General features: G+C 48.1%; 10 protein-coding genes across 10 annotated transcripts; 1 reads left to right on the forward strand and 9 right to left on the reverse strand.

Annotated features, from left to right (window-relative positions):
- Positions 1–131: 131 nt before the first annotated feature.
- On the reverse strand, positions 132–1,690 carry N7479_007095 (Zn(II)2Cys6 transcription factor domain-containing protein; the record flags this gene model as incomplete). The annotated part of the gene is made up of 3 exons (XM_057254789.1): positions 132–956; positions 1,064–1,435; positions 1,487–1,690. The coding sequence occupies 3 exons, from the start codon at positions 1,688–1,690 to the stop codon at positions 132–134; spliced, it is 1,401 nt and encodes a 466-aa protein (XP_057108651.1).
- Positions 1,691–2,259: 569 nt separating this feature from the next.
- N7479_007096 (NudC domain-containing protein) lies at positions 2,260–3,057 on the reverse strand (the record flags this gene model as incomplete). Its single annotated transcript, XM_057254790.1, has 3 exons — positions 2,260–2,291; positions 2,394–2,715; positions 2,812–3,057. The coding sequence occupies 3 exons, from the start codon at positions 3,055–3,057 to the stop codon at positions 2,260–2,262; spliced, it is 600 nt and encodes a 199-aa protein (XP_057108652.1).
- A 325-nt stretch (positions 3,058–3,382) lies between these two features.
- N7479_007097 (uncharacterized protein) lies at positions 3,383–3,861 on the reverse strand (the record flags this gene model as incomplete). Its single annotated transcript, XM_057254791.1, has 3 exons — positions 3,383–3,504; positions 3,552–3,772; positions 3,824–3,861. 3 exons carry the CDS (start codon positions 3,859–3,861, stop codon positions 3,383–3,385), a joined length of 381 nt encoding a protein of 126 aa, XP_057108653.1.
- Positions 3,862–4,311: 450 nt separating this feature from the next.
- Positions 4,312–4,551, reverse strand: N7479_007098 (uncharacterized protein; the record flags this gene model as incomplete). The annotated part of the gene is made up of 2 exons (XM_057254792.1): positions 4,312–4,358; positions 4,413–4,551. The coding sequence occupies 2 exons, from the start codon at positions 4,549–4,551 to the stop codon at positions 4,312–4,314; spliced, it is 186 nt and encodes a 61-aa protein (XP_057108654.1).
- Positions 4,552–6,962: 2,411 nt separating this feature from the next.
- N7479_007099 (uncharacterized protein) lies at positions 6,963–9,602 on the reverse strand (the record flags this gene model as incomplete). The annotated part of the gene is made up of 1 exon (XM_057254793.1): positions 6,963–9,602. The coding sequence occupies one exon, from the start codon at positions 9,600–9,602 to the stop codon at positions 6,963–6,965; it is 2,640 nt and encodes an 879-aa protein (XP_057108655.1).
- A 562-nt stretch (positions 9,603–10,164) lies between these two features.
- N7479_007100 (2-(3-amino-3-carboxypropyl)histidine synthase subunit 1/2) lies at positions 10,165–11,856 on the reverse strand (the record flags this gene model as incomplete). Its single annotated transcript, XM_057254794.1, has 1 exon — positions 10,165–11,856. One exon carries the CDS (start codon positions 11,854–11,856, stop codon positions 10,165–10,167), a length of 1,692 nt encoding a protein of 563 aa, XP_057108656.1.
- A 249-nt stretch (positions 11,857–12,105) lies between these two features.
- Positions 12,106–13,241, reverse strand: N7479_007101 (maleylacetate reductase; the record flags this gene model as incomplete). The annotated part of the gene is made up of 2 exons (XM_057254795.1): positions 12,106–12,653; positions 12,716–13,241. 2 exons carry the CDS (start codon positions 13,239–13,241, stop codon positions 12,106–12,108), a joined length of 1,074 nt encoding a protein of 357 aa, XP_057108657.1.
- Positions 13,242–14,973: 1,732 nt separating this feature from the next.
- On the reverse strand, positions 14,974–18,018 carry N7479_007102 (uncharacterized protein; the record flags this gene model as incomplete). The annotated part of the gene is made up of 1 exon (XM_057254796.1): positions 14,974–18,018. One exon carries the CDS (start codon positions 18,016–18,018, stop codon positions 14,974–14,976), a length of 3,045 nt encoding a protein of 1,014 aa, XP_057108658.1.
- A 944-nt stretch (positions 18,019–18,962) lies between these two features.
- Positions 18,963–21,031, forward strand: N7479_007103 (uncharacterized protein; the record flags this gene model as incomplete). Its single annotated transcript, XM_057254797.1, has 3 exons — positions 18,963–19,105; positions 19,184–19,454; positions 19,526–21,031. The coding sequence occupies 3 exons, from the start codon at positions 18,963–18,965 to the stop codon at positions 21,029–21,031; spliced, it is 1,920 nt and encodes a 639-aa protein (XP_057108659.1).
- Positions 21,032–21,678: 647 nt separating this feature from the next.
- On the reverse strand, positions 21,679–23,264 carry N7479_007104 (putative FAD-dependent oxygenase; the record flags this gene model as incomplete). Its single annotated transcript, XM_057254798.1, has 2 exons — positions 21,679–22,917; positions 22,989–23,264. 2 exons carry the CDS (start codon positions 23,262–23,264, stop codon positions 21,679–21,681), a joined length of 1,515 nt encoding a protein of 504 aa, XP_057108660.1.
- Positions 23,265–24,531: the final 1,267 nt, after the last annotated feature.

The raw sequence follows: 24,531 nt of genomic DNA on the forward strand, positions 1-24,531 counted from the left end.
GCGATAGGAATAGATAGAGAGACTATGGGCCCAGCTAGTTTCGATGGCAATGGCCACTACATTGGCAATTATTGAAGGACAGCTTCCAAGGTATAGAATCTTTAAAATTAGTAACCAACTTCACCCAAACCTCAATCCAGCTCAAGAAACCTAGCCCCTTCCTGCTCATGCCTAAGCAAATACCCACAACACGACGCTGGAAACTCCAACAACTTCAAAACCAACGGATCAGAACTATCCTCAAGAAACATACAGATAGCCGTACACTCCGAGCGAACCCTCATCTCAACCCACCACTCCTCAACATAACACATAAGCCCCAACCACCAAGCCAACACAACAAGCGCCGGCGTCTCCTTCCTAAGCAAACACTCATAGAACGGATTCTCCAACCTCCCCATCCAAGTATTATAAACCCTAAAACTATCTGCCTTCCTCTCAAACGGCAACAATTGCATAAGCATCCTCAAAGGCCACAAACACGGATTCTCCTCAACAGTCGAATCATCTCGAATCCCACAAAGATTTGCCAAGTCCGGATCAAGACCCACACGACCAGGACGCGTATCCTCGAAGTCCAGGGACGGATCCCGCGATGTCATGAATACAGTCCACCACATGCTCTGCGGGAGCCAGGGCAGCGTGCACTCGATTAAGTAGCGCAGGCCGATTTGCAGGCGGAGCCAGGTTAGCGCTGTGGGGTCGGTGGAGAAGACGAAGGAGGCGCGCGGGTTGAAGGTTTCTTGGATGAAGGAGTGCATGCTGATCATCAGGCAGGTGGAGTATAACTTGTCCATGTTTGCGCGGGTTATGTTTGTCGAGACTTCGGTCGAGTATTGGTTTATTGTTTGTTGCCAGTGGTAGGCTTCTGCGAGGCGATAGGCTTTGTTGTCTGGGAGGAGGGTGCAGAGGTGGGTTGTTGCAGCTGCTATTATGGCGTGCATGAGGAAAGGGCTCTAGGGTTGGGGGTTCTAAGGTTAGTTTGGAGTTGTATTAGGTTATAGGGTTATAGTGTTATGGCGGATATAGGGGAGAAGTGTTCTAAAACTATGAATAGGCTTACCTCAAATGCAAGTTCAACCACTTTACCCATTACTATGCGAATAGGTGTTTGGCATTCGGTTGCAAAGGCTGGAGCTTTGTGGAAATGATGCAATGCTTCAAGAGTGCGGGCTGATGCCGAGGCATCTGTAAGTGCTCTCGGCAGCTTGGTACCGGTATCAGAGGGTAATTGCAGTAATTCCTTCAACTTATCCGCGACCATCATTAGGGAAATTGAAGAAGCTAGAGAATCAATCGAGACCAACTCGGGGCTGGTTTTGATGAATTTGGAAACAATCTTATTGGTCATTTGAGGTCGAGCTAGCTGGCTCGAGTAGTCACACTCGACGCCATGTTTTTGGCATCGGAGGCAATGGGGTTTTGCTTCATTGCACTTGATCAATCATTATTAGCTGATGCGTGATAATGGGGCCGTCCGAAGTACCTTGACTCTTCGTTGCTTACAGTTCACACAGCCGGCGCGGGATTTCCGATGAGACCGGCGGGAATGATAGACATGTTCGGACGGTTCGGACTCGTACGCTAGGGGGTCCTTTTTGTAGTTCGGGATTCGAAAAGCCATATTCTGTCCCGGCACGTGCCTAGACGAGTGTGGCCTGGTTTTGGCCTTAGGCTGCACATCGTCCATTGTTTTTGGACGTATAAATTTGAACAAGGGGAATATTTGACGATGTACCTAAACCAAATATACGCTGAAAATTGTACGAAAAAGCTGACGTTGGGCGGCTCAAGAGATCGAGATATTGGGTTGCGATATAGACATGCGGCTGAGATCCCTAGCCGGGCGCGGGGCAATGAGAGGAGGCTCAAGTCTGCAGAACTGCGCCTTGTTCTAATCAGCCTCATGACTTCACTTCATATGTCCAAATAGAGTGAGAAAGTGCCATGTGGTGATGGCGAATACGGGGCAAAGAGACAGATCGACTTGAATAGCGCTATTCCTCATAAGGTAATTCTCGTATTTGTACGCTTGGCAAAATGAGAAGAAACAATAAGAAGACGACCAGGACACTCAATAAAAGACATCTACTTCCAGGAATAAATAAACCGGAGATTCATACCGAGTTTTGGAAATTGGATTCGAAACGCCATTCATCATTCATCGAAGATCATCCACCCGTATAACTCATACTTCATACATTGATATTTTTGCATAGAGAACGAAGGGCTAGGTATCGTTGAATACTAATAGTGGATTTAGCCCATCTTGACGTTAGAGAAATCCATCTCTGCAAGACCGCATGTTAGCAACATATTAAAACGAAAGAATGGACTCGTCTCCAGGGATCGGCGAGGTGAACAATGATTGAAAGGGGACAATAACAACTTACCGGGATGCTCAGCCTGGAATTTCTTCAGCATTTCCATCTTCTTTTGCTCATCACTACTGGGACCGCCCATCTCCTTTTGCCGCTGATCATACATCATCTTCTCAACCATAGCGCGAGTCTCACCATCCAGATCGCCTAGGCTGGAATTCTCGGGCGTAATCTTTGTGACATCAATTTTAGGGGCGGTGGTCACAACGTGAGGCCACCATTCGGCCTTGTTCACTTTATCGAGGTGGATGTTGATTTCCTTGCCGGGCGGGGTAGGAGTGGTCTCAAGAGTCCAAGAGGATTCGTCGACGAGAATGGTGTGGGGAAGGTCGCCCTGAAAAGGAAAATGGGGTAGTTAGCTTGCTGATCGAGTTGATGTGTTGATTTAGAGTGTACGGTGTAATCTCCGGAGTGGAGACAGTCGACATACCTCAATGAGGGGTTCTTGTCCCTTGATCGCGACGCGGATTTTGTTCTTGGTCAACAGCACATCCAAATCGCGGCCCTTGAGGTTACTGGGAATTGGTGCTGTCACATCCACATCGCGGATAGTCTGTGTCCACTTGTAGGGGAGTTGAGCCTGTTCGGCATCCTCGCGAGCTTTGCGCTCCTTGTTCTCACGTTCGCGTTCGGCTAGGTCGGCGGGGGAGGGGTTTTGGTCGAGATCGGCAGACATAGCGGCAGATCAAAAAAAAGAGAAAAGAGATAGAGTCGGTAAGGGGGGGGGGGGGGTTTAGTTGGGTAGACGGTGTAACGATGTGGTGATATACAAAGTAATAATTCGTGGAGGATGGAGCCAAAAGCAAAAGCCCAAAAGGGAAGGATGTGGAGACTCTTGGCTTTTTCTTCCGTTGGCGCTTTTGCCGCCAGCCCTAATCGCCTCTACACCGCGATCTTTCTACAATGGACTTGTGTGGCTTTCTGGGATCCATTTGACTGCATAATTTGAAACAGGAGCATCTTACATGCGCAAAGTTTAACCTTTTCCAATATTCATCATCTCAACCAGTGGGTGTGGTCATTTGAGCCGGATTCTTGCTCTCGAAAATGACATTGTCCTCCGGTGGGAATAGATTGGGCATCATTGACTGACAAAACAGAGGAACTTGTTCTCTTATAAACGCTGATGAAGTTAGACCAGTTGCCTCCATGTTACTGTTAGATGCATACCAGAAATGCGCAGAGCAGGTTGTATTGTCATAATAATCCACAAAGGAAATGTAAAGAAGAAGAATCGTGTTCCCAGTGGGAAGATTGTGTTGACCAACCGATCGTTCAAGCCGAGATGGTGGCGCAGCCAGCCCAGGTGAGAAGTAACGAACGCAAGCAGGGCCCCCAAAAGCACACCGCTTATGATCACGGTGGCATTGTGAGCCACGATTTCCAGTGGCCTGATGGTCGGGTTGTTAGCACATGTCTCCTACCGTTTTGGGACAACCTACAAGGATGGTTGAGCAAGCTGATCGTTAGCGGCAGCCATGACGTGCATAGGCTGAAAAGATTCAGTGAGTGATTGAAGTGATTGGGCAATGCAGGTTTGTTGGATCACTCGAGTTAACCAATAGACCCCCCCCCCCCCCCCCCCCAGAGAAGGAAGCTGCCTCCCCCACTTGAGGCTCCCTCTTTTGCCTTCTTTTCTTTTTTACATCCCATAGAGTGTCTGTTAAATAGACGGATGTAAGGAAAATTGTAGTATTCTCATGCATGTGGCCTTGTAACAAAAAAAAAAAAAAAAGCGAATGTCCAAAGATCAAGGTATAATGTAGTACTCCCAAAAAATAACACCATCTGATCCCACCCCCAAAGCTCTCATCACCCGTAGAGGGGGGAAAATAAAGGAAGAAAAAAAAAAGAAACAACCAGAAGGTCGGTTTCCAATAAACCCCACGGCTTGCATAAGCGGTTTCGATAGAAAAAAAAATGTCGGTAATCAACGCTGCTCGTTTTGATTATTATTCGACCTTCTTAACTCATTTTCTATAACCGCTGTCAGTTCTTACTTCTGCATATGTCAGAGAAGTTTGAACTCACCTCGAATCTGGTCGATCTGCTTTGCGGTATCTTGAAGAATTTGATCCCATTTCCTCTGATACTCTTCAACAGTCATAGGTCTCTCCTCCTCTTCTGTCTCCTCCTTGGGTTCCTCTTTGGGTGTCTTGATTTTGTCCATGGTAAATATAAAGGAGGTAGAGGTAGGTGTGTTAAGGGTATAGTTCTCGAGGGTTCGAAATGGTTTGAAGTCGGGAGTTGATTGATTTCAAATAGATGTGCGAAAGCAAAGGCTTTATATAAACCACACCACTACTCAGAGTACGGAGTAAAGAAATATTAAATTAAATTTCTATAACAGCTGTTCTTATTTCTCTTTTAAAAAATAGAAAATATATATAAAATTATAAAATATATAATATAAAACAATCCCTGTTAAATAAAATGTTTGCTTCGGAAATAGACCGGTCACGCGTCTAAAGCTCAAGGAACGCATTCACCGACATCTTCTCTGGAGCCTAAATTGAACGGGACAACGGACCACTTAACCTTGCGCCGTGATCGAAAGAGTAGATATCTAATGTATATTATTGGTGAGATCGTTTTGTGACGGGTTCAAGATGGGCTTTAGCGCCCTATTTTTGGGGAATTTTTACCCCTTGAGAAAAGACTATACAAAGTAAATTGTATTATGGCTTATGATGTCAGAATACATGAACGGCACCTAGCGTACGGTACTTAATTCCCTACATCTTCCTACATGCCTTCGGTACTCCGTACTCGCCACTGACATTCCAAATATGTGCTTTGGGACTAATAGGATGACTTCCAGAGTACCGAAGTTGTCCCGCACCCAATCGGGGACTAAAGCATCACATCCGCGCCAGCCGATCGGATATCTTAGGAAGCTTTTTAAGGGGTGAAAATGGGTTGATACACATAGTACGTATCATATGGTAGAATAAGAATTAGCATGGTATAGTGGCATAATAGCGTAATAGAGTAATAGCGTAACAGCGTAATAATAGCATTTAAAAGAAAATAACAAGACAAAATAAAATAAAATGTAATAAAATGTAAAAAAATGTAAAATAATGTAAAATAATAAATTAATAAATTAAAAGAAAAAGGGGCACCGGGGAAGCGGGTAGAACTGAATTGTCCCAAGGTTTAACAAGTGATCGTCCGATCCACCCGACTTGATACTTTGAACCTGCGATCTATACTACCCAATATGGATCTGCCTAGTACTTAGTACTTCATCCATTATTAGTACAACAGATATTTTTTCAGTCTACGTGTTTCTAGAATAGCCAGCACACTTACCGCAAAACCAGATATAGATCTAGCTGCCTGATTCCTTCAGCCCTAGAGGGCTAGACCACATAGCCCGCTTGAAAAACCCCATAGTACAACATATGTAGAGCCCAACTCTGCCCAGATGTACGAAGTACGGAGTACTTTATACGCTATTGGCCCAAACAAGGTATACACCGCCGATAAGAGCCCCGGGACGTGCAGAGCCGTGGACATTGCATTTCAAGAAATCCACGTGGGTTGCATACACTAGCGCTGTGTCATGGCCGTTGTTCTTGACCGCATCCCTCTATCCATCTACGACCCGACACGTTCTGAGGCGTTTTTTTTTGGTACTTTTGGGTGCGTTGGTCAGGGTCACGTCAGATGATGAAACCACACTTGGATGTTCCTCGGATGCTACAATATGTAGGTTCGGGTATCTGATCGTGGGGGGCCTCTCATTTGATCGGGGCTGTTTTGCTTCTTCCCCCACCAGCTGATGGATGACGATAGACTTTATTATGCTTAGATTATACTAGTCCGCTATCTATACGGAGTAAGTATTCTTCCAATGCATGTGGTGCATTCATACTGCATTATTACTGGCTATTATACTTTGTGCGCGCTGGGTGTGGCGCTATTGTTTATACAACCTTCGAACTTAGCCAAGGGGACTAATATTGAACTAGTTGAAGGAACGTACGATCATTGGTGTAACACTACAAGGATAAAGCAGTCAAGAAGAATAGGAAGTGGTAAGATAATACCTAATTTCTTGGGGATATGCCCCCTCCATGGTCAACCAGTGCACATTCATCCCCAGTCACCCATTCCATTCCTAGAAATATTCAACAAAGAAATGAAAGTAAGAAATAACAAACAAGTCGTAAATTCTGGCACTGGTGCCTGCATCCATTGGCCAGTTATGTCGTCAACGCAGTAAGCCCTTCCCGAGTAACTGCCAGGTAAATGGTGTAACCCATGTTCCCCCCTATCTGCAGCCTCAGCCCGGTTTTGAAAGAGGAGGGGTCGAATGGAAGAAGCAAAAAAAAGGTGTGCACAATGCGCCGATCCATTTGGCTTGGTACAACGCCGAATTAGAACACCAAGATATCGGATCCCGCTTGGGTAGATTGCCTCGAAAATATTTCATAGTAGATAGACTCCCCTATGACGCCAGGATATGAGATCGCTGAAGAAACTGAAAAAAGAAAGAAATCAAAAAGAAAGAAAGACGCTCGTAATCACGATAGTCCAGTAGTCCGGATCGGAGACGGTGAGCAGCGCCTCGGACTAATGAGAGTCTTGGAGGAACCAGTCAAGGTCATCAGGCTCAAAGTACGAAGCGGACGTTTCGGCTGCTGCAATGTCCCCTTCGAAAAGGTCGACGATCCCGTTATCAAAGGGGACCATAGTCCCCGAAGGCAGACTATTGCGCCGCTCAACGAGGTCAAAGAACTCGCCTGCAAACTCAGCAAGCTCATTAGCCACCTTCAGCTCAAGGATGGCTTCAAGCGCCTGCATTTCTTTTTTCCATTTGCGGTCACGCTGTGCCCTTTCCTCATGGCGACGGCGGCACAAACTGTCACGAGGGCGGTCCGTCATGCAATTGGGGCACAAGTAGTTTTCCTCGCAATACGAGCATTTGCAGGGTGGGTGGGTGTAGATGCAGTCCGCGCATACATACACCTTGCAGCCTTTACATTCCCGCAGATAACTGGGGCATCTGGGGCGTGGATCCCTGATACCACCTCTGACATCCCTGATTCCGGTGATAGGATCAGCCGGGGGGCAGAAGAAGGATTGGCAGCCTTGCCATCTGGAGGGTTCGAATGTCGGCGAATCAAAGAAGGTGGATGACGAGGATGATGGGGGGGAAGAATGGTCAGATGCAGGGGCCGAAAAGGAGCGAGTTGGTTGGTTGGAGAAGAAGGAAACAGGACCCGACTGATCACCAACGTGTGAATCGGGTGTATTTTCCTCCTCGTCCAGACTATCTTGACGTGAATCGTCGATAAAACTTTTGTTTGTTGAATCAAGAAGTTGTTGACTTCTAAAAAGTATGTCGTCGTATTCAGGAAGTTGACCAGAGAATCCCGATAGATTTGCAGCGAATCGATTTTGTATCGTTTGCTTTTCTGTCTCGAGGTCTCGATAACCGCATATCCTTAATCGAAGTCCACGGAGGTCATGTTCAATGCAGAGAGGCTTGGAGCAGCTCTTGCAGTGCACCTTCCACTGTGGTGAATCGTAACATCCTTGGCACAAGTTACGCGGACATGGTGAAACTTCCCGGTTAGGCGGCCCCAGCAGCCACTTCATCATCGCCAGATGACCTGTCTCAAGCGAGTAGTCCGGCTTGCTCGGATCACCATATGCATACTTGGGGAACGTTTTGCTCCATTCACTGACAGTGTACTCTAAGTCCTCCCAGCCTTGGCCACGAGGCAAAGGCACGGCTCGTACTTGGTCCACCTCGCCATTGCGAGGTCCGATGCTAATCCCACCTCCCCCAGAGAGATCAGGCTTGGTGCAGCACCAATGGAAATTGAGGATAGGCGGGGGGTCCATCCCTGTCCCCTGAAGTTGATTTGGGGCTGTCAGAATATCCATGGGATCCTGCATTGAGCCAGGAGAGTGTGTGGCCCCAGGTGCCCACCAGAAGAGATCCGGTGGACTCTGGTTCTTCTCGGACGAAGAGGGTGGTATGCTTCTGTGAAGATACGGCCGTTCGTGGGCACAGCTCGCACAAAGTGTTTTACGGCATCCGACACAGTGCATCAAGACACTGCAATGTTCACATCGCTCTGAGATATCATCGAGGCAGTTGTCACAGCGAATCTTATCAACAAATTGGGTATGACTACGGCGCAGATGAGCAGGCGTCATTTTGCCTTCACCCCAATCAATACCCTCACCAGTTCCTAATGCCTCGCCAAAGAGTCCGGTGTCACGATTCTCCCACAGTTTTCCATCGTACACGTGTGGCTGAGGGGTCTCAGACTCGGTTGGGCCGATCCAATTTTTAGATCTCCAGAGTCGATCAAAGACTACCCAAACTTCCGGCGAACCTCCTCCATGCGGGAACCTCGATTTGACATAACCGGCTCTGCGAGCACATCTACCAGCAGGTGTGGTGCACCAAGCGGTATCAGTCCAGATGCCTAGCTTGTGGCAGATATTGACAAGTTCATGGGTCGACTCTGCGTCGGCGTCTTTCCGCATCAGTGAAGATGACAGGTAAGGACGTCTTCGATGATGACGGCATCGGTAGGTGTAGATACTCTTGAGAGCAAGTCGTTTCATCCCCGGAGAGCTTCCGGTATTATTCTCCATGTCAATTTCACATTGCAGCGCGAACATAGTCAAGAAAGGAACAATATGATATTTCAAAGAGACATTCTTGCAGCCTCGGATAGAGAGATGTACCAGCGTCTCCCGACGTGAATGCAGCACGGTCGAGGTCAGATTCTCTCCCGAAATCGCCGTATTATCCAGTTCTAGGCTTTTCAAACACCTACTGAATGGCATCACCACATTCATCAGGAGCATGTCTAGGGCATACGGTCGGGATTGACGCGCTGGAGGTGTTTCAGGGATGCTTGGATCATTGATTTGAGGATTCGGTAGAGAGCTTGAAGGAAATTGTAGGCGAAACGAGAGTGACTTCCATGCGGTCGGATATGATCGAAGGAACGTACGGAGGTAATTTGAAGTGTGATATAGCTTTATGATAGTGTCGGTCGGGATTTGAAGTAACAAAGACTCGAATATGGGTGCATTTGTTGTTATCACTCGCTCAAAGGTGGACAGGGTTCGTTCTTCTGGGATAACAAGGTGTTGCAAGGCATTCTCCAGCACCGCCAGGTGTGAGGCTGGGTCCTCGCCAGCGAAGTCCCCCCTATCCATGGTATCAAGACCGTGATTCGTCATAGGGCCTTGGTGATGAATAAGATATGCTGATTCTTAGGTCGAAGATCGAGATAGCGCGAGGTCGCGAGCTCGGCGGTTAGAGACGCGGCGCATGATAAGACAACCCGAAGATGCAATCGAGGGGGGCAAGCACAACCTGAGGTAAGCCACCATGCAAGGCCATGAAAGGTAAACAGTCGATAATTGAAAAAATGAGGTCGCAAGGGCTGACGAATTGGGGTATCTGAAGGGGGAGCGAGGAAGAGAGGGGTATAAAAAGGAGGGGAAAAGACGAAATCCCAAAGAGACGGGAAGGCAAAGAAACACAGATGTATTATGTATGCCCCTATGACCCTGAATAAAGGAAAAGGGAAGAAAAAGAGAGAAGAAATTCAAAAGCTGAGCGAGACAAGTGATATCCGGATGCGCCCGTTAGGAGACCAGCGTCATGTGATAGGCATACAAACCCCCGGATTTTGATGATCTGCGTGGTTCATGGGTTTCGTTCTGCAAAGAAAAAAAAAATTAAAATGCATTGATCGCTGAGTCTAGTGCAAATGGTGTCTATGCTAGGCCATGTGGACTAATGTTTTTCGGTTGCATCGCCTACAGTATAGCCCCTCGCAATACCCCTGCGTCCTTCCTTGACCAGAGTACTATCATCCGGGTCTTCCTCATCATATTGAATGTTAAAGTCACTACCCAGACCCGTCCACGTCCGTTGTGATCGCAAGTATTCTGCACCTGGTGAAACGGTATTGCCGATCATAGCCAAGTCGCCCTTAGCTCGTCGCGCGAGCGCCCTAGCAGCGGATGGCCCAGTGGTGGATGATCCATCGACCTGGGAAGCGCGGGGCGCGGGTTCCCGCATTGGACGGGAATTTGAGACGTATCGACCGGTGCGCAGGTCGAATTCGGGCGGCGCCGACTCGGGTTCTGACATGTCATCCTCATCGGACACAGCTGCATTGGATTTCCCCTGATCATCTCCATTTCCGTTGACCTCCTGGGCTGGTGCGTCGAGGACTGCCTGGAAGTCACTCTGCCATTCTCCTGTCCACACCCGGTCTGAGTCGTCTTTCAAGGCCAGCTCTAATTCAAATGGAGTAATGACTGGCCTCCAGAAATCTGTGCTATCCACCAAAGAGCTTTCCCAGCAGCCAATAACCACCCAACCACCAATTTCACTGAAATTGGCTACCTTGGCAGCGTTCAATTTACCAACCACGAACATGTAGCTCTTCTTGCCTGCTCCGGCAATTCGTTCCCTGACGTGTTCCACAATATGTAGGTAGTTTTTCACACTCAAAGTATTGATAAGGATGCCCCAAATAGGCACAGTGGTCAGAGAGGCAAGGGTGCCATAGCGGCGTCGCAAAACCGCAGCAGTGGAAGCAGGCAATGGCTTGACGTCCTCATTTGAAAGGTCATTGGTAGGATAAATATGGATCGCAGCAACGCGAGATGCAAGTGTCATCATGAGAGCTGTTGGCGGATCGGAAATGTGAAACAGTTGCCAGTCGGTGAGCGTCTCAGGAGCCTCTTGAACCGACTCGGGGACTGTGCGATTGGGAATCGGCGAGGAAGGCTCATGGAAAACTTGCGTTGCATACAGGTTGCTATACCCCTCTTCCACCAGGCGGGCGTATACCGCAGGAACATGATCTGCATAGGTAACGTCGGCTGCAATGATAATCTTGGCCGTTAGGTCAAGATAAGTCGCCTTGAACGCTCGTACCACTGGCTCGAGGGGCAGATTCTTATGCGTAAAAACATAGATCACAGGTAGCCGAGCTGTGGGCGACAGACAAGACCTCCCGTAATGCACAACCACATCTGCGTCCACATGTTCCGCGGCCACTTCGTCGACGCAGCAGGTCCCGTAGGATGTATCGGCCAAAATTGTCAAACGAGGCGAGTATTGTTCTATTTTATCCTCCACCTTAAGCTCAGTTGTCGAGTGAGCAAGGTCCGCATCGGTGTTGTTCGAGGGCTGTGTGTCATTGGTACCGACTTGTTCGCGTTCTAGGCCCCGGCTAAGTAATTGAAATACTCGCGGAGCATCAGGAAGCATATCATCTGGGAACTGAAGAGCAATGCGCTTGTACCGTGCTTGTCTAATCTCCTTCAATGTGCGCTCGATATCGTAGGTAATGGAGAGTTCATCGTCTGACACTGGAGCACTCAGGTCTCGTGAGGCCACTGGTTTGGTTTCTTCGAGAATACGATCGTCAGCAGTCGACAGCACAGGTGCCGACTTCATTTCAGACCCCATTTTGTAATATAGAGGGGAAAGTGTGGTGTTGAGGCAAGAATAACGAGAATTTGCTAAAAGTTTTTGGAGGAAAAAAAATGCCCCCCACTTCACCCCGCCATGGATAAACGGGAATACAACAGAGCCCATTGGCAGAGCAAACCAACTTCCTAGTATGTAATCACATTTTGGTGAAAATATACTCAAATTATTCCAATACACAGGGCTATTTGCGCATTTCATCATGTTAACATAAAAAGCAAAGGATATCTACAGATTCGCCTGCGCTGGCTCTCCCGCCCAAACCCGTCGAATCAATTCGCGGATGGGTGCGTGTTCAACCGGGCGAGGATTCCAGTAAGCATTGGACAGCGCAATATCAGCCGCTTTATCAATGTCTTCTTCTTTCATGCCGAAATCCTTCACACCGCGCTTGACTTTAAGCTTAGTCAAGAGAACGTTCAAACCGTGGATCGCATCGCCATTGCTATCCGGTAGGGCGTTGGCCAACTGCTTCATAACCTCAGGGATACTAGGTGCATTATAGGAAATAGCATGCGGGAGGACGGCAGTATGAGTTTCGGCGTGGGGAAGATTGAAGCTGCCGCCAAGTGTGTGGCACAGCTTGTGGTGGATGGACATGCCCACACTACCCAGGCATGTTCCACATAGCCAGGCACCATATAAGGCCTTGGATCGTGCAGATTGAGAAGATGGGTTCTCAACGATCTCAGGAAGGGAGGATGCAAGTGCCCGTATGCCCTCGAGCGCCATCAAGTTGATAATGGGGTTAGTGTTGCGCGCGTAGAGAGCCTCGACTAAGAAACGCATTAGTAGTGCATAGGAAGTCGATGCAGGAAGGTTAATTCGGTATATTTACCAGCATGCGCAATGGCATTGACACCGCTAGTAGCACTCATAGCCGCGGGCAAGGTCATCGTGAGATCCACATCGTAGATAACCGTGCCAGGCAGGATTTTGGGATCCGAGCGAGTCTTCTTCAATCCATCGGCAGTCTCGCCGAGGATCGGGGTCATCTCGCTACCAGCATATGTAGTCGGAATACAGATATGTGGCAGTCCAGTGCGAATGCTGATCGCCTTTCCGAGACCGATAGTGCTTCCGCCTCCAATAGAAATGACGGAGTCGGCTCCCTGGGCCTTGGCATACTCAAGAGCCTTGTCTGTAACATTCGTGGGAGTATGCATAGTCGCTTCGGTGAAAATACCGGCGATCTGGCCCTTGAGCACATCCTTAACTGTCTCGGCTTGGCTGACCTGTTGGGGTGTCGAGAGCACAAGCGGAGCCTTCAATTGCAAGCGGGAAATCTCATCGGGGAGTTTTTGCAGCGTGCCGCTGCCGAAGACCACACGGCCGGGGTTGGGATTGTACTCGAAGGCATCCATTTTGTGTTTAAATAATCCAAGAGCGAGACTTGCCATCTTATACATAGTCTGTTCCCCACACCCCGCCGCATTCGATGAACGTCATGTCCTGCCGTGGGGCCGTGGGGCTTTATCGGCAGTTGTATTATGGTGATTCTCCGAGCCAGTGCAAGTCGATTGGCGCTTGGTGATTTTATGGCTCATTTGGCATATTAATCTATGTCTTGTCTAATGTAAGTACCCTTAATTCCCCTTCGCCGTAGATGTTCCGATAATAGTGAACTATCGGCGGAAATATTCATCCGTTGACTGCCTACATAGGGGGACGGATATAAATTTCCCCAAACTGCCGGGTGGGTTTTTTCTTTCTATATTAGCTGTCCCGAGGTCGCTTTTGTAAGAGGCTTGAATTTCAGGGCTCGGACTTAGTGTAATCCATAGCTGGTTGAAGGAGGGTCCTAATTTACGGAATACTAGTGATACCTCATGCCTCGGGCATACACAGCCCTGGAGGTGTGAAGACAGTAGTAAATTATATCAAATTAATTATAGATTATTTACATCTCTACTGGCTGTCTAGGACAGAATCGCTTGGGTGTCTGGAGGGCTCTATAGAAAATCGGTAGACTTTCGTCGACATAGGTTTCCTAAGTCATTAATTAGCTGTAGGCTCGTACTATGCAAGCCGTGGCTGTGAAGTTGTGGCCTCACGCCCAACATAGAACAGTTGACTTGGGACCAAGTACAGATGGCTGTGGACGCAGGTCTAGTTTGGACCTACGTCCATAGCTCCTTGTCTACAGAGGCTTCCAGTCTGTCAGCTGGCGTCAATTATAGCTTTATGACTATGGTGGACGTAGGCCCTTCGATAGTAGTCTGGTCTGTACATGATTCATGTCATTAGAGCTACTGCCAGCGTTTTACTAGCCGGTCATGATCGCCATCACTGTTCTACAGCGCCCGCTTGATTGAATCCACGGTCTAAGATCTAGCTCTATTGATACTTCTTTTGATGACAGACCTACCGAGGAGACCATCGCTATATTCAAAGCTGCATTCATTCGGTACGAGATCTAAGAATCTGTCTCATCCGGGAGATCGGCGACTGGATACTTTCCTTGTGATCGGTTTCCACAACTCGGGCTCTCCATTCCGTCCCGCCGCGAAGCAGAACGCTAGTCTTGTCAGCCACAAAAGCTCTCGAGGTCCATCTTCAATATCAAGCCTGAGCAATGGATTACGGAGGACAATGAGAACAATAACTACACTGCCGTTATATCGGGGACCGATTCCTTACCACTGCCCAATCTGTGGGTCGTCGGTCAATGTAAGCTACAAGCTCTTTTCTTCAGGATGTGTATAAGGCTATGCTAACCAAGCTTGCAGCGTTTTTTTATGGGATATATGTTGACCATAATATTGAAGATAAAACTCTAGGCTTCGTTCATTCCAAGTGCTAATTGGGGAGCCCTCGAATTGCGCCACACATGAACACTTATAGTCAGCTCAAGATCTTCAAATGTGTCAACCTGTAAATGTGTAGTATCCATGCATATGTATTTGTGTCAAATAGTTTCTGTAATACTAGCTGTTGGCATGCTTTCATGCTTCAAATTCAAAATTATTAGCTCGAGACGTACGAAAGCTACTATGTATGAATAGAATAGTCTTCATTCATTTTCAATTCGGGTTGGCAAAATCAAGCTAAGAGGTAACAATTTAGGAGCAATATTCCATCATATAATGTTCCCTTCTATGCGTCAGAATCAGAGTCAGAGTCTTGGTGGGCGCTCATATTCATCTTCCCACTAGGATAGTTGGTTTGGTGATTTTGTTGGAATGGGGATGGCGATCCCTGGGAAGCAATATCCCTGCGTGATTGTACGCTACCACCAAGATTGAGGGTGGATCTCATTCGTGGATCCTGTTGAGGAGTCTGAAACAGCCGTCCCTGGTGTATCGGTGCCCCATGTCCTTGGTGTCCGCCATACGGATTTCCCGCGGGGTGGGTCCAATTCTGATCTTCCACCGGGTTTTGATGACTGTATGGTCCTGTCGGGCCTTCACTCCAGCCTTTCTGTTGACGGAAAGGATCGGGCTCATGACTCTCCTGGGGTTGAGGGTGATATACATGAGTTGTCAACGATGAGGGTCCTGCGGTCTGTTCAGACGAGGACCGGATGAAGTCCGCACGTTGCCCTCGTTGAAACATTATCTCCGATGCAAGTCGGCCTTTGGCCTCGGCTAGGTATTCCTCAAAGCCCAAGCTCGCTTTGGCCACGATATCGAAGTGTCGAGGATTAAGATCAAAAGACGGATCATCGAGCTTTGAGTTGTATGTGGTTGGAACGGCATCACGATCGGGGTTAGCTTTCTCGAACTGTGCCAGCGCAGAGGCAATAAGAAAGGCATTTCGAATCTGACGTCCATTCCATCGTCCCTTCCCGTCCGCATTGTTCCGGAAATGTTTCTTTGCAAATTTTCGGATTGCCCGCTCATTAATTCTTAGCGGCGACTCGTTGTTCAGATGAGCGCGTTGCGCTTCAATGCTTTTCAGACGCTCCATATTCACCTTCCAAATAGCCTTCGTGTCTTCTTCGTTTAGATGCGGGTAGTAGAGAGTGATGTGGATACGCGATTTGAACGCTTCATCGATCCCGCCGGGAAGGTTGGTAGTAAGGAATAAAACACCATCGAAATACTCTAATTCACGAAGGAACACCGAGACTAAAGCGTTCCGCTCCAGAGCCATTGGTGTTCTCTCTGACAGAAAGACGTCGGCTTCATCCATGAGCAGGATGCAGTCCCACTTCTTCCCTAGCCGAAATATCTCTTTCAGCTTGCCTTCGACTTCGTTGGATTCTGTCCCCAGATTTCCACAAGTGACCGGTAAAAGCGGTTTTTTCCAGAAATGCGCAATTTGCTCGGCTGTCGAGGTTTTACCCACCCCTGGTACACCGTATAAGAGAAAAATAAGCCCTCGCCCTTTGTTCGCGATAAAATCCTGGTCGATATTCAAGGTCCCGTGTCTCTCACGTAGATCTTTCTTTTGGAAATGCGAATCGATAAGCCCGTGCAGCATGATTCGATGATGCGGGTCAATGATGAGCTTTGAGTTGTACATCTCATTATCCTTGATTGGCTCCAGGTTTCTGATGTCGAGTGCCAAGAATTTTCGTTTCTGCAAGACATATCCAAACACTCTGCGCGGGAGCAATTCGAAGTCTTGTTCTTGCAGCTGATATTTCTTATCCTTGTTTTTGAGCCTGTGAGAGAGGAAAGGATCGGTCTCAGAGCAATATGTTATCTTTTGCAGTCGCGAATACTCATTCATCCAGTATCTCATCTCCCCCAAAGGCGAGGAATCAAGCTCGTATTCTCCTTTGACTATTTTCCAGACCCAAACGGTGTACGTATCAGCACCTCGGTCGTTTGGCACATATTTGGGGAATTCCCAGTCTTGCACGCATTCAGAGTGCGTGCTGGTTGCCTCGGCCATGTCTACGACGACATCACCAGTGACATACTGCAGCTGTGATCCATTCCCAGTCTCAAGATCAGCCCCCCAGCCTTGGTGACTGACAAGACCTTGCTGATACTCCACGAACTTCTTCCCCTGGGCACGCGTTTCGACTCGAATCTGCTCAGCATTCTCAAGGTACTTGAGAGGAAATACTGGCAAGCTTGAGATCTCCTGTTCTCCATCATAGGGGTAAAGTTCAAACTTTTTCTTTTTACAGATGTAGTTCTCCCCATCATAATCAATGGAATATGCTTTTATCAACAAGCTACGGTCGTCGTCTTTCCAGTATCTCTTGATGCGATATACCCGCCACAGACGCTGATCACTTCGACGAATCAACGCATCTGGGTTCGGCCTGAACCCCTTGTCCGCACTTGGCATAAATAGGGTATCACCTAGCTTGAAGATAGATGACAGGGATGCAAACCGAATCTTCGTGTCGTTCTTCACTGGCAAAGAGAGGACCTCATCTTCAAGGAACTGAACAAAAATTTCTATCAGAGAAACAAGCTCAGTAGGTTCTATCTTGGCAAGGTTGGTCTCTTCAGTGGTACCGGCCTTATCACCGGCTTCAGCATCACCAGTGGCTTTGGATTCGTCCTGTGGAGTTGCCAAGGCCTCTTGCATTCCATGTAGCCGCGTTTTGAGCTTGTCATAGGAATGGACTAAAGGGTCAAAAGGATGAATAAAAGTCACACTTTTGGAGAATTTCTCTGATGTGTCTAGGACTTTCATTACTTCCTCAACCAAAGGCGTGGAGTTGATTCGAATCCTGGCCATCCATGCATCTGGTTTGTATGGGTTCTTCTCCAACATGTCACGCAATCTCTTTTCGGGATCCTCAACTGCTTTTTCGGGAACCCAGTGCTTGTCCTCGTTTTCCGCTGCTTCCACCGTAGTATTTATCATGAGTGCCTCCACCACCGGTATCTCGGTCTGAATGGGAAATCGATTGACGAAATTTATATAGTTAAGCTTGCGCGCTTTTGGAATAATCACCCAGGTGGAATTCTCCTCCTTTCCTTCCTTCTCATCTTCGTCAGCTGCATGCGAATCTCTCGAAGTGTCACTCAAGCCCGCCTCACTGGGGGCTTTGGTTTTTTTCCGGTCAAGCTCCTCGAATTTCCTTTCGAGTTCGGCTAGTCGCTCCTCGAGGCTTCGGACATATTTTGACTGGCTATCACTAGCCTTGAGAAGAAGATGTGGTTGGGCCTTCGTGTTATCGGAAATCGTGTGCACTGCACTGTCCTGGTGAGGAGGGTCGGTCGTGTCCATTGGGCTGATTGAAGCAAGTGGTATTTGCGGACTGGAAAGGGCTGGATGGACTTTTTGGTATTGACACCCCAGCTTTTATAAGAGAACGTGGTAAACTTTTTGCCCGAGGCACATGCTCACATCCTAGTAATATACACTAGTAATAGAATAAGCAAATCCCCAGAGAAAACAGCGTTCTAACCGGGGACCCCGAGAAGTCCGGAATACTGATTCATTTCCTGGATCTCATTGGAGCGTGATCATCCCAGTGAGCCTACCGGGAACGGTGGCGTAGGCGGCCTTGCGGCGAAATCAGCACTAGCACCTGACTGCAGATAGAGCAAACCGAGCGACTTTCACTTCCGAAACGCATGCCTACGTGGCTCTACATGAATAGCTTCCAAATTCTCATTCGCTTGGACTTTGCAATGGATGGCTGAATGGGCTTTGGTCAGGGTAGCGCGAAGGGGCCCAAAATTCATGGCTCTCAGAGGAACCTGTCGATAAAGTGGCTTGATAATGCACTCGATAGCAGGCACACTGGGAAATCTAGAACTTCAAGAAAGTACTTTATTCTTTGACAGGTGGAGCAAGAGGAGGTGCATGGAGGGGTATTGCTGACAGCTCCAGCTGCATGCATACGTTGGCGTCCGCAAGGCATCTGTGCTGAGAAGGATAACATGGTTAGTGGGCTTTGGCGGTAACAAAGAGGGGGAAGGGGCAGTCAGCCTAAACTGCACCACAATAGAAAGAGAAGCTCAAGTAAAATCACAAACCAAAAAATTAGGAACACACACTATAACCCTTAACTTGAATTAAATCAGGTTCCCTTTTATACTGTCAGATCTCATATCGTTAGTATCTTTATCTCTCTTTTACAAGCCAAGGTCCAGACATAACTTTTCAAATCCCGAATTCAGACTTCAAAGTCTTCACTTGCTTTGATCCGGGTTACATTGTGAAGAATGGTTTGGCTCAAAAAGCAGCATAAGAGGACAGCAGCCGAGTATGTGTTGGAAAAGGCAGTGGACTATCACGAAGCTTTTGGCACGACACCAGCTGTCTACAACGAAGATGAAGATAATATCGAGGAACTTCCAGCCTCCGCGTAATGGATTCCTGCCCCACCCGTTCTTACAGCAGCATCGAGCAGACCATGAGCTAACCTTTATCTTGTGGCATACAGTGATCTGCAACAGTCCCTAGTTGCGTACAACGAATCAGTTGACCCCAAATTCCGTTTCAATATACGCGAGTGTACATTCGAAGATGTCGTGGAAGAACTGGATCATGCCCGTGAAGAATACGAGAAAAAGGCCAAGGGGCTATCTGGGATATTACATCGGGGGGTCCGCGCCGTGGGCGACTATGCCGACCAGATTACTCCATGGGTAGACTTGATCCCGTCGGATAATGGTTTGTGCTTCTTGGGTGCAGGATTGAAGATAATCTTTGGGGTGAGCCCTTCTTTCCCCTGGCTCATCGCTCGGTTCTTCGTGAATATGACATCTGATGAAAGATGGGTTAGATCGCGCGGCAAAATGCTACCGACCGTGAGAGGATTCTCGGGGCATTTGATAATATCCCAGATTTGATCCTTTCCGCAGAAGCTCGACAAAATCAATGGGCTACTGCTAAAAAACTACGCACGGCCGCCATCAGACTATATGAGACCCTTGCTCGGGCAATGGCTCAACTCATCTTTCTTCTGAATGGAAGCACGAGCCACGCGCCGCGGTGGAGCGAGCGAGCATTGAAGATCATTCGAAGGGTGAGGGCATCACCCCATACAGGTCGTTCAATAGATTCCATTCTGGGCGAAGTACAGGGCCAGGCGGATGTGTTCAATCGGTGCCTAGAGCATGTACGCGATCAACGGGCTATCGATACCGGGGCCGATGTTGCGGAAAACAAGGAATTATCGAAAAATATTGACAACAAAATATCGGCCTTGTCGCAAGCAGCGGAGAAAGGATATGCTGATTTGATCAAAAAGATTGAGAATCATCCGTCTGGTCCAGTCATAACGAACTTACTGTACCAGGTAGTTGTACATGTTGATCAACCGCAAGATGATCGAGCATGGGAATACCCAGCACTACGGTCGGCATTGAAGCCGGAGCCCCTGTTAGATGAGCTTGAGCTACACGACATCCTCGGTGTCAGCCCACAGCATCCGACAAACGATATACAGCTTATCCTCAAGGAGCTCGATCAATTTACCTCTTCGGCTCAAGCCCAGGCTCAGCAGCTTTTCGCATCTCCAGCCTTTACTTCATGGATGGCTTCAACACAACCCACGAGCCTCCTCGTACATGGGAACTTTGCTGAATCCGGTCCAGGCCGTATTAATCCACTCTCTATCTTGTGCGCAATGCTCGCCCTGCAACTTCGCCGCAACAGCAATGCAGAGAAAAAGCCAACCATAATACTGCATTATTTCTGCGGCCTTCATGGGTCCCGTCATAACCGGGTGGACTCCCTTGTCGGACCCAGTGGGCTCATACGCTCGTTCCTCGCTCAACTTCTTCAAACAGGTCGGCGATTCAATCTCGATTTCATCAATACAAAAGATTTCGTCTACCAGCTAGAGGCTCACAATATTCAAAAGCTGTGTTCCACTTTTCTTGAGCTCATCGAACAGCTCCCTCGCAAGGCTACCATTATATGTATAATAGACGGACTCAGTGAGTTTACCTCGCAGCAGTTCAAGGACGAGCTGGTGGATGTGGTTCACATTTTGAACCGCTTGGTGACACACCGGACCCTCCACCCGAACTTCAAACTCCTCTGCACGACTCCACTTGCTCGAGACAGGTTACTCGATCAAAAATTAAATGTGGAGTATCCTCTTCAATTGCAACATGCAATAGAAGATTCATACGAGCCCGTGTCCACGGACAGGGCATTCCAAAACCTGACATCGCAAAGTGATCGACTCGACCATTTTCGCATGCGAATGCGAATAAACCAAGCTGCCGAGCAGGAAAATCGCTACTCCGAGTCAGATTCGGAGGATGATTCTGATTGGTGATGGTCTAAGCTTTCCGTTATATACCCACATCTGCAGCAGTTGCGGATGGTTTGAACCAGCGGGAGTATTTGACATCTATGTAGATTTGGTAGTGGAATGGCTGAATAATCGCAGCTTCTCAGTGCCTCTATAAAGCCATACAAGAAACATAGTATATATAACTTGTTGATCCAAGCGTGTTACCAAGAGATAAGCCAACGCTGATAAGATGAGCCTCAGCCCCGAGCAACTGCATAGCGTGGTAGCCAACATTGGCCAGGACGACCTCAGAGTCGGGTAGAGCGGCATTATGCGGTGAGAAAGAAGGGGGCAGTGCATTGGCCTGGGAGCCAATACCCAAGAGTTAGTGGGGGCAGAAATAGAAAAGAGGGGGCTACGATGAGTGCAAGATAGAGGGGATGGAGGAAGGAAGAAAGAAAGAATAAATCATCAAGGCCGGGCGAGCTTTTTATACCAGGGCAAGGGTGTTAGAGAACGACGTACGGGGGCGCTAGTCTATCTATAAATGGAGAAACTAACTGCATGCAGTAATTCACAGGTTCGTACATTAAAACATAAATGATCCTACTTCCACGTACTTATGGTACACACATGTACTTGCAACAAGCTATTATACTTACAAATCTTCAAGCCCTTGCTCAAGCCATCTATGCGATTGGTGCGTAGAAGCTAAACTTGCCAGTAGGGTCATACTTCTTCTTCAAGGCTGCCAGGCGCTTGGCATTGTCGCCATACAGCTGGTGATTCGTCTCATTTCCGTAGGCATAGTTGACATATGCGCGAATATCATCGCGGCCACTGGCTTCGTGGAGGATGTTGCGGAGCTCGTTACCCAAAGCGACCGCCTTGTCCTCAAGTGCTTGATCGACAGGCACGTAGTTGATCATTGGGGCAGCAAGGATGTTCTCGCTACGGAATGGGAAAGCACTCTCGCGGGTAGTGATCTTGTGGACGCCCCCGAAGGAGTAACCCTCAAACATCAAGATTGAGTAGCTGAAGGGGGAAGTTCCACGGATGGCAGGTTCGTAGATGTCCCATGCCTTCCTCATAGCCGGGACGTCGTATGTTTCAAGGTAGATGGGGAAACGGGGGTTAGCCATTCCCATATTCTGGCATGGCGCGGAGTCGAGGGCAATGCCGGTCCATGCAGCGAGGTCCTTGTAGGTGCCTGCCTGGGGCACAATAGCAAGCGGTCCGATGTCGTGGAAAGGCTTGGTGTAGATTGAGTCAATGGCAGTCACTCCCTCCTGAATGAGATAGACTACGATGACGGGGTTGTTAGGGTCAACGGTGGGGTCGTTCATCCAGTACGACCATTCGATGACATCCGCGGGCTGCGTGCCATTCTTCAGGAGATGTTCGTTGATAGCCTCGTAGACAGCCTCGACCTTATCGCCACTGAAGCTGATCGTCTCGATAGCCCAGTCGCGGTGCTCGATATCATAGATCTTGCTGGTGAGAGAAGTCACAATGCCAAAGTTGTGGCCAGCGCCCTTCATCGCCCAGAAGAGGTCGGAGTTTTTGTTAATTTTCTTCAGGGTACCATTGGCGAGAACAACATTCATCGACACGAATTGGTCAGAGACGAGTCCGTGGTGACCCTGGAGCCATCCATGTCCACCGCCAAGCGCCGGTCCTAGAACACTGACACATTCACAGGTTCCAGTAACTGTCTGCTTTCCTGCGTCCCAAAGGGTGTCGGTGACCTTCTTGGACATGGTTCCTCCACCGATGGTGACTGTCTTTCCATCGGTGGCAATTTTGACGCTGTTCAGCTGGCTTAGAGAGATTCCGACGCCATGGTCCATCTTACCCAGCGAAACAAGGGCTCCGTGGACACCATTGTAGGTGAGGAAGGGAAGGTCCTTGATGTTGGCGAATTTCACCTAAAAATCACAATTAGTATATTCTATTACCCGACTGACATATATAGAAAACCAAAAAAAAAATAACCTACCGTTTGAACAACATCGTTCTCAGTGCCGGGCACAACGACGACGTTCACCTTAGGCTCTTCTAGAACAGACCACCGCGTTGTGAGCTGCTGAAACTCGCTCGACCCGGGGAAATACACCTTGGCAGAGCTTGAAAGCTTCCTTCCGAGCGCCTCCAGGTCAGCATCGCCTCGTGGACAGATACCGCCCTCGATATCGCAGCCAACAGGCAAACTCAAAGAGGCCGCGGAAAAGGCCCAAGCCGCAACGGCCGTAAGCACCTCTGTCTTGAGATACATTACTCAAAAGAGGATGTCCTGAATTGGTCAAGACAAAAAAAATTCGAAACTCAATTGCCCCTTGCGTTCAATCGTCAGAAGACGTCAGAAAAAAGTGGATAGGCTGCAGGGTCTGTAGGAAGGAATCCCTGTCAGTTCTGCGGCGCTCTAACTATTTATTGCTTGTTATTTCCGGGAATTGCAAAATTGCCCTAGGGTTAGTTGGGTTAGAGTCTTTTTTTCCTTTTAATAGCGCAGAGTATACTAGATTATAATCCTTTGAAAGGTCTCAATGGCATTGTTATACGAACAATTCTACACTGTCCTAGCGTTCTCTTTCTGCGGGGTTTTGTAGCACGGCCCTGCGATATGTCCACGTTGTGAATATCCCGTAATTCCACTCCTTGAACTTAGGATCGTCCCCTTCTATTCCTCCTTAATGTTCTCCCGGTTTGAAAAATGCCGACAGACTTCCTTCTGTCTTACGCTAATGCAGGGGTGGGGCTAGGGATGTTACATCCGCCATCAGTAATAACCTTGGAAGAACAGCCTTTTGATCTGGACAATGGAGTTCCACTCTAGCCCTCCGATGAAATGGTGCTTGGCTGCAATGTGGTTGGATATGGTATCCGGTCTCGCCCCAACCGTGTGGAGATAGTGCATCCATCGCGCGTCGTAAAGGTTCCACTATTATCTCGCTACTGGACATCCTCAAGGCACATGTCTTACATTTCAGGCTGAATTTAATTTGGAGGGAATGCCACTTAATATATCATGCAATTCAAATATATTATAGATCAAATTTTTTGCCAGGGGGCAACGTGGTAATATGCATGCTTGTTTTCACTCCCGCTGAATAGTATGCAGGGCGTTTTTAACCCCTGGCGGCTAAACTGTATTCGACCATATACCCAAATCGGGGCATTCATCAGACTCTCCGTGCCGAGCTGAATGATCCATGGGTAAACTCGTAGACTTCCATGGAACTTGAATATACACTAATTTAGATAAAACTTTATCGTTCTTCCGTGTCAATTTAGTGGCTTAACCCATTTCGTAACCGTGGAATTCTCGTAAACCGCAACGAACCAGCTTAGAAATTTGATAGTTTGGAATTTAATTGTATGGAGCTATATACACCGGGTCTCGTACGTGAATTCGGTCCTGATGGGGACTAAATCGAACCCCCAGCGATCCAAGAGAGATCCGCACTAGTGCAGGGGAGATAGTCTATTCTTCTTACCCTTTCTATTATTCTCATTTGCAAATCTTCGTCACGCTAGCCCAC

The sequence above is a fragment of the Penicillium vulpinum genome (genome assembly GCF_028829585.1).
Source record: "Penicillium vulpinum strain IBT 29486 chromosome Unknown utg000003l_segment0_segment0, whole genome shotgun sequence".
Classification (NCBI taxonomy): domain Eukaryota; kingdom Fungi; phylum Ascomycota; class Eurotiomycetes; order Eurotiales; family Aspergillaceae; genus Penicillium; species Penicillium vulpinum.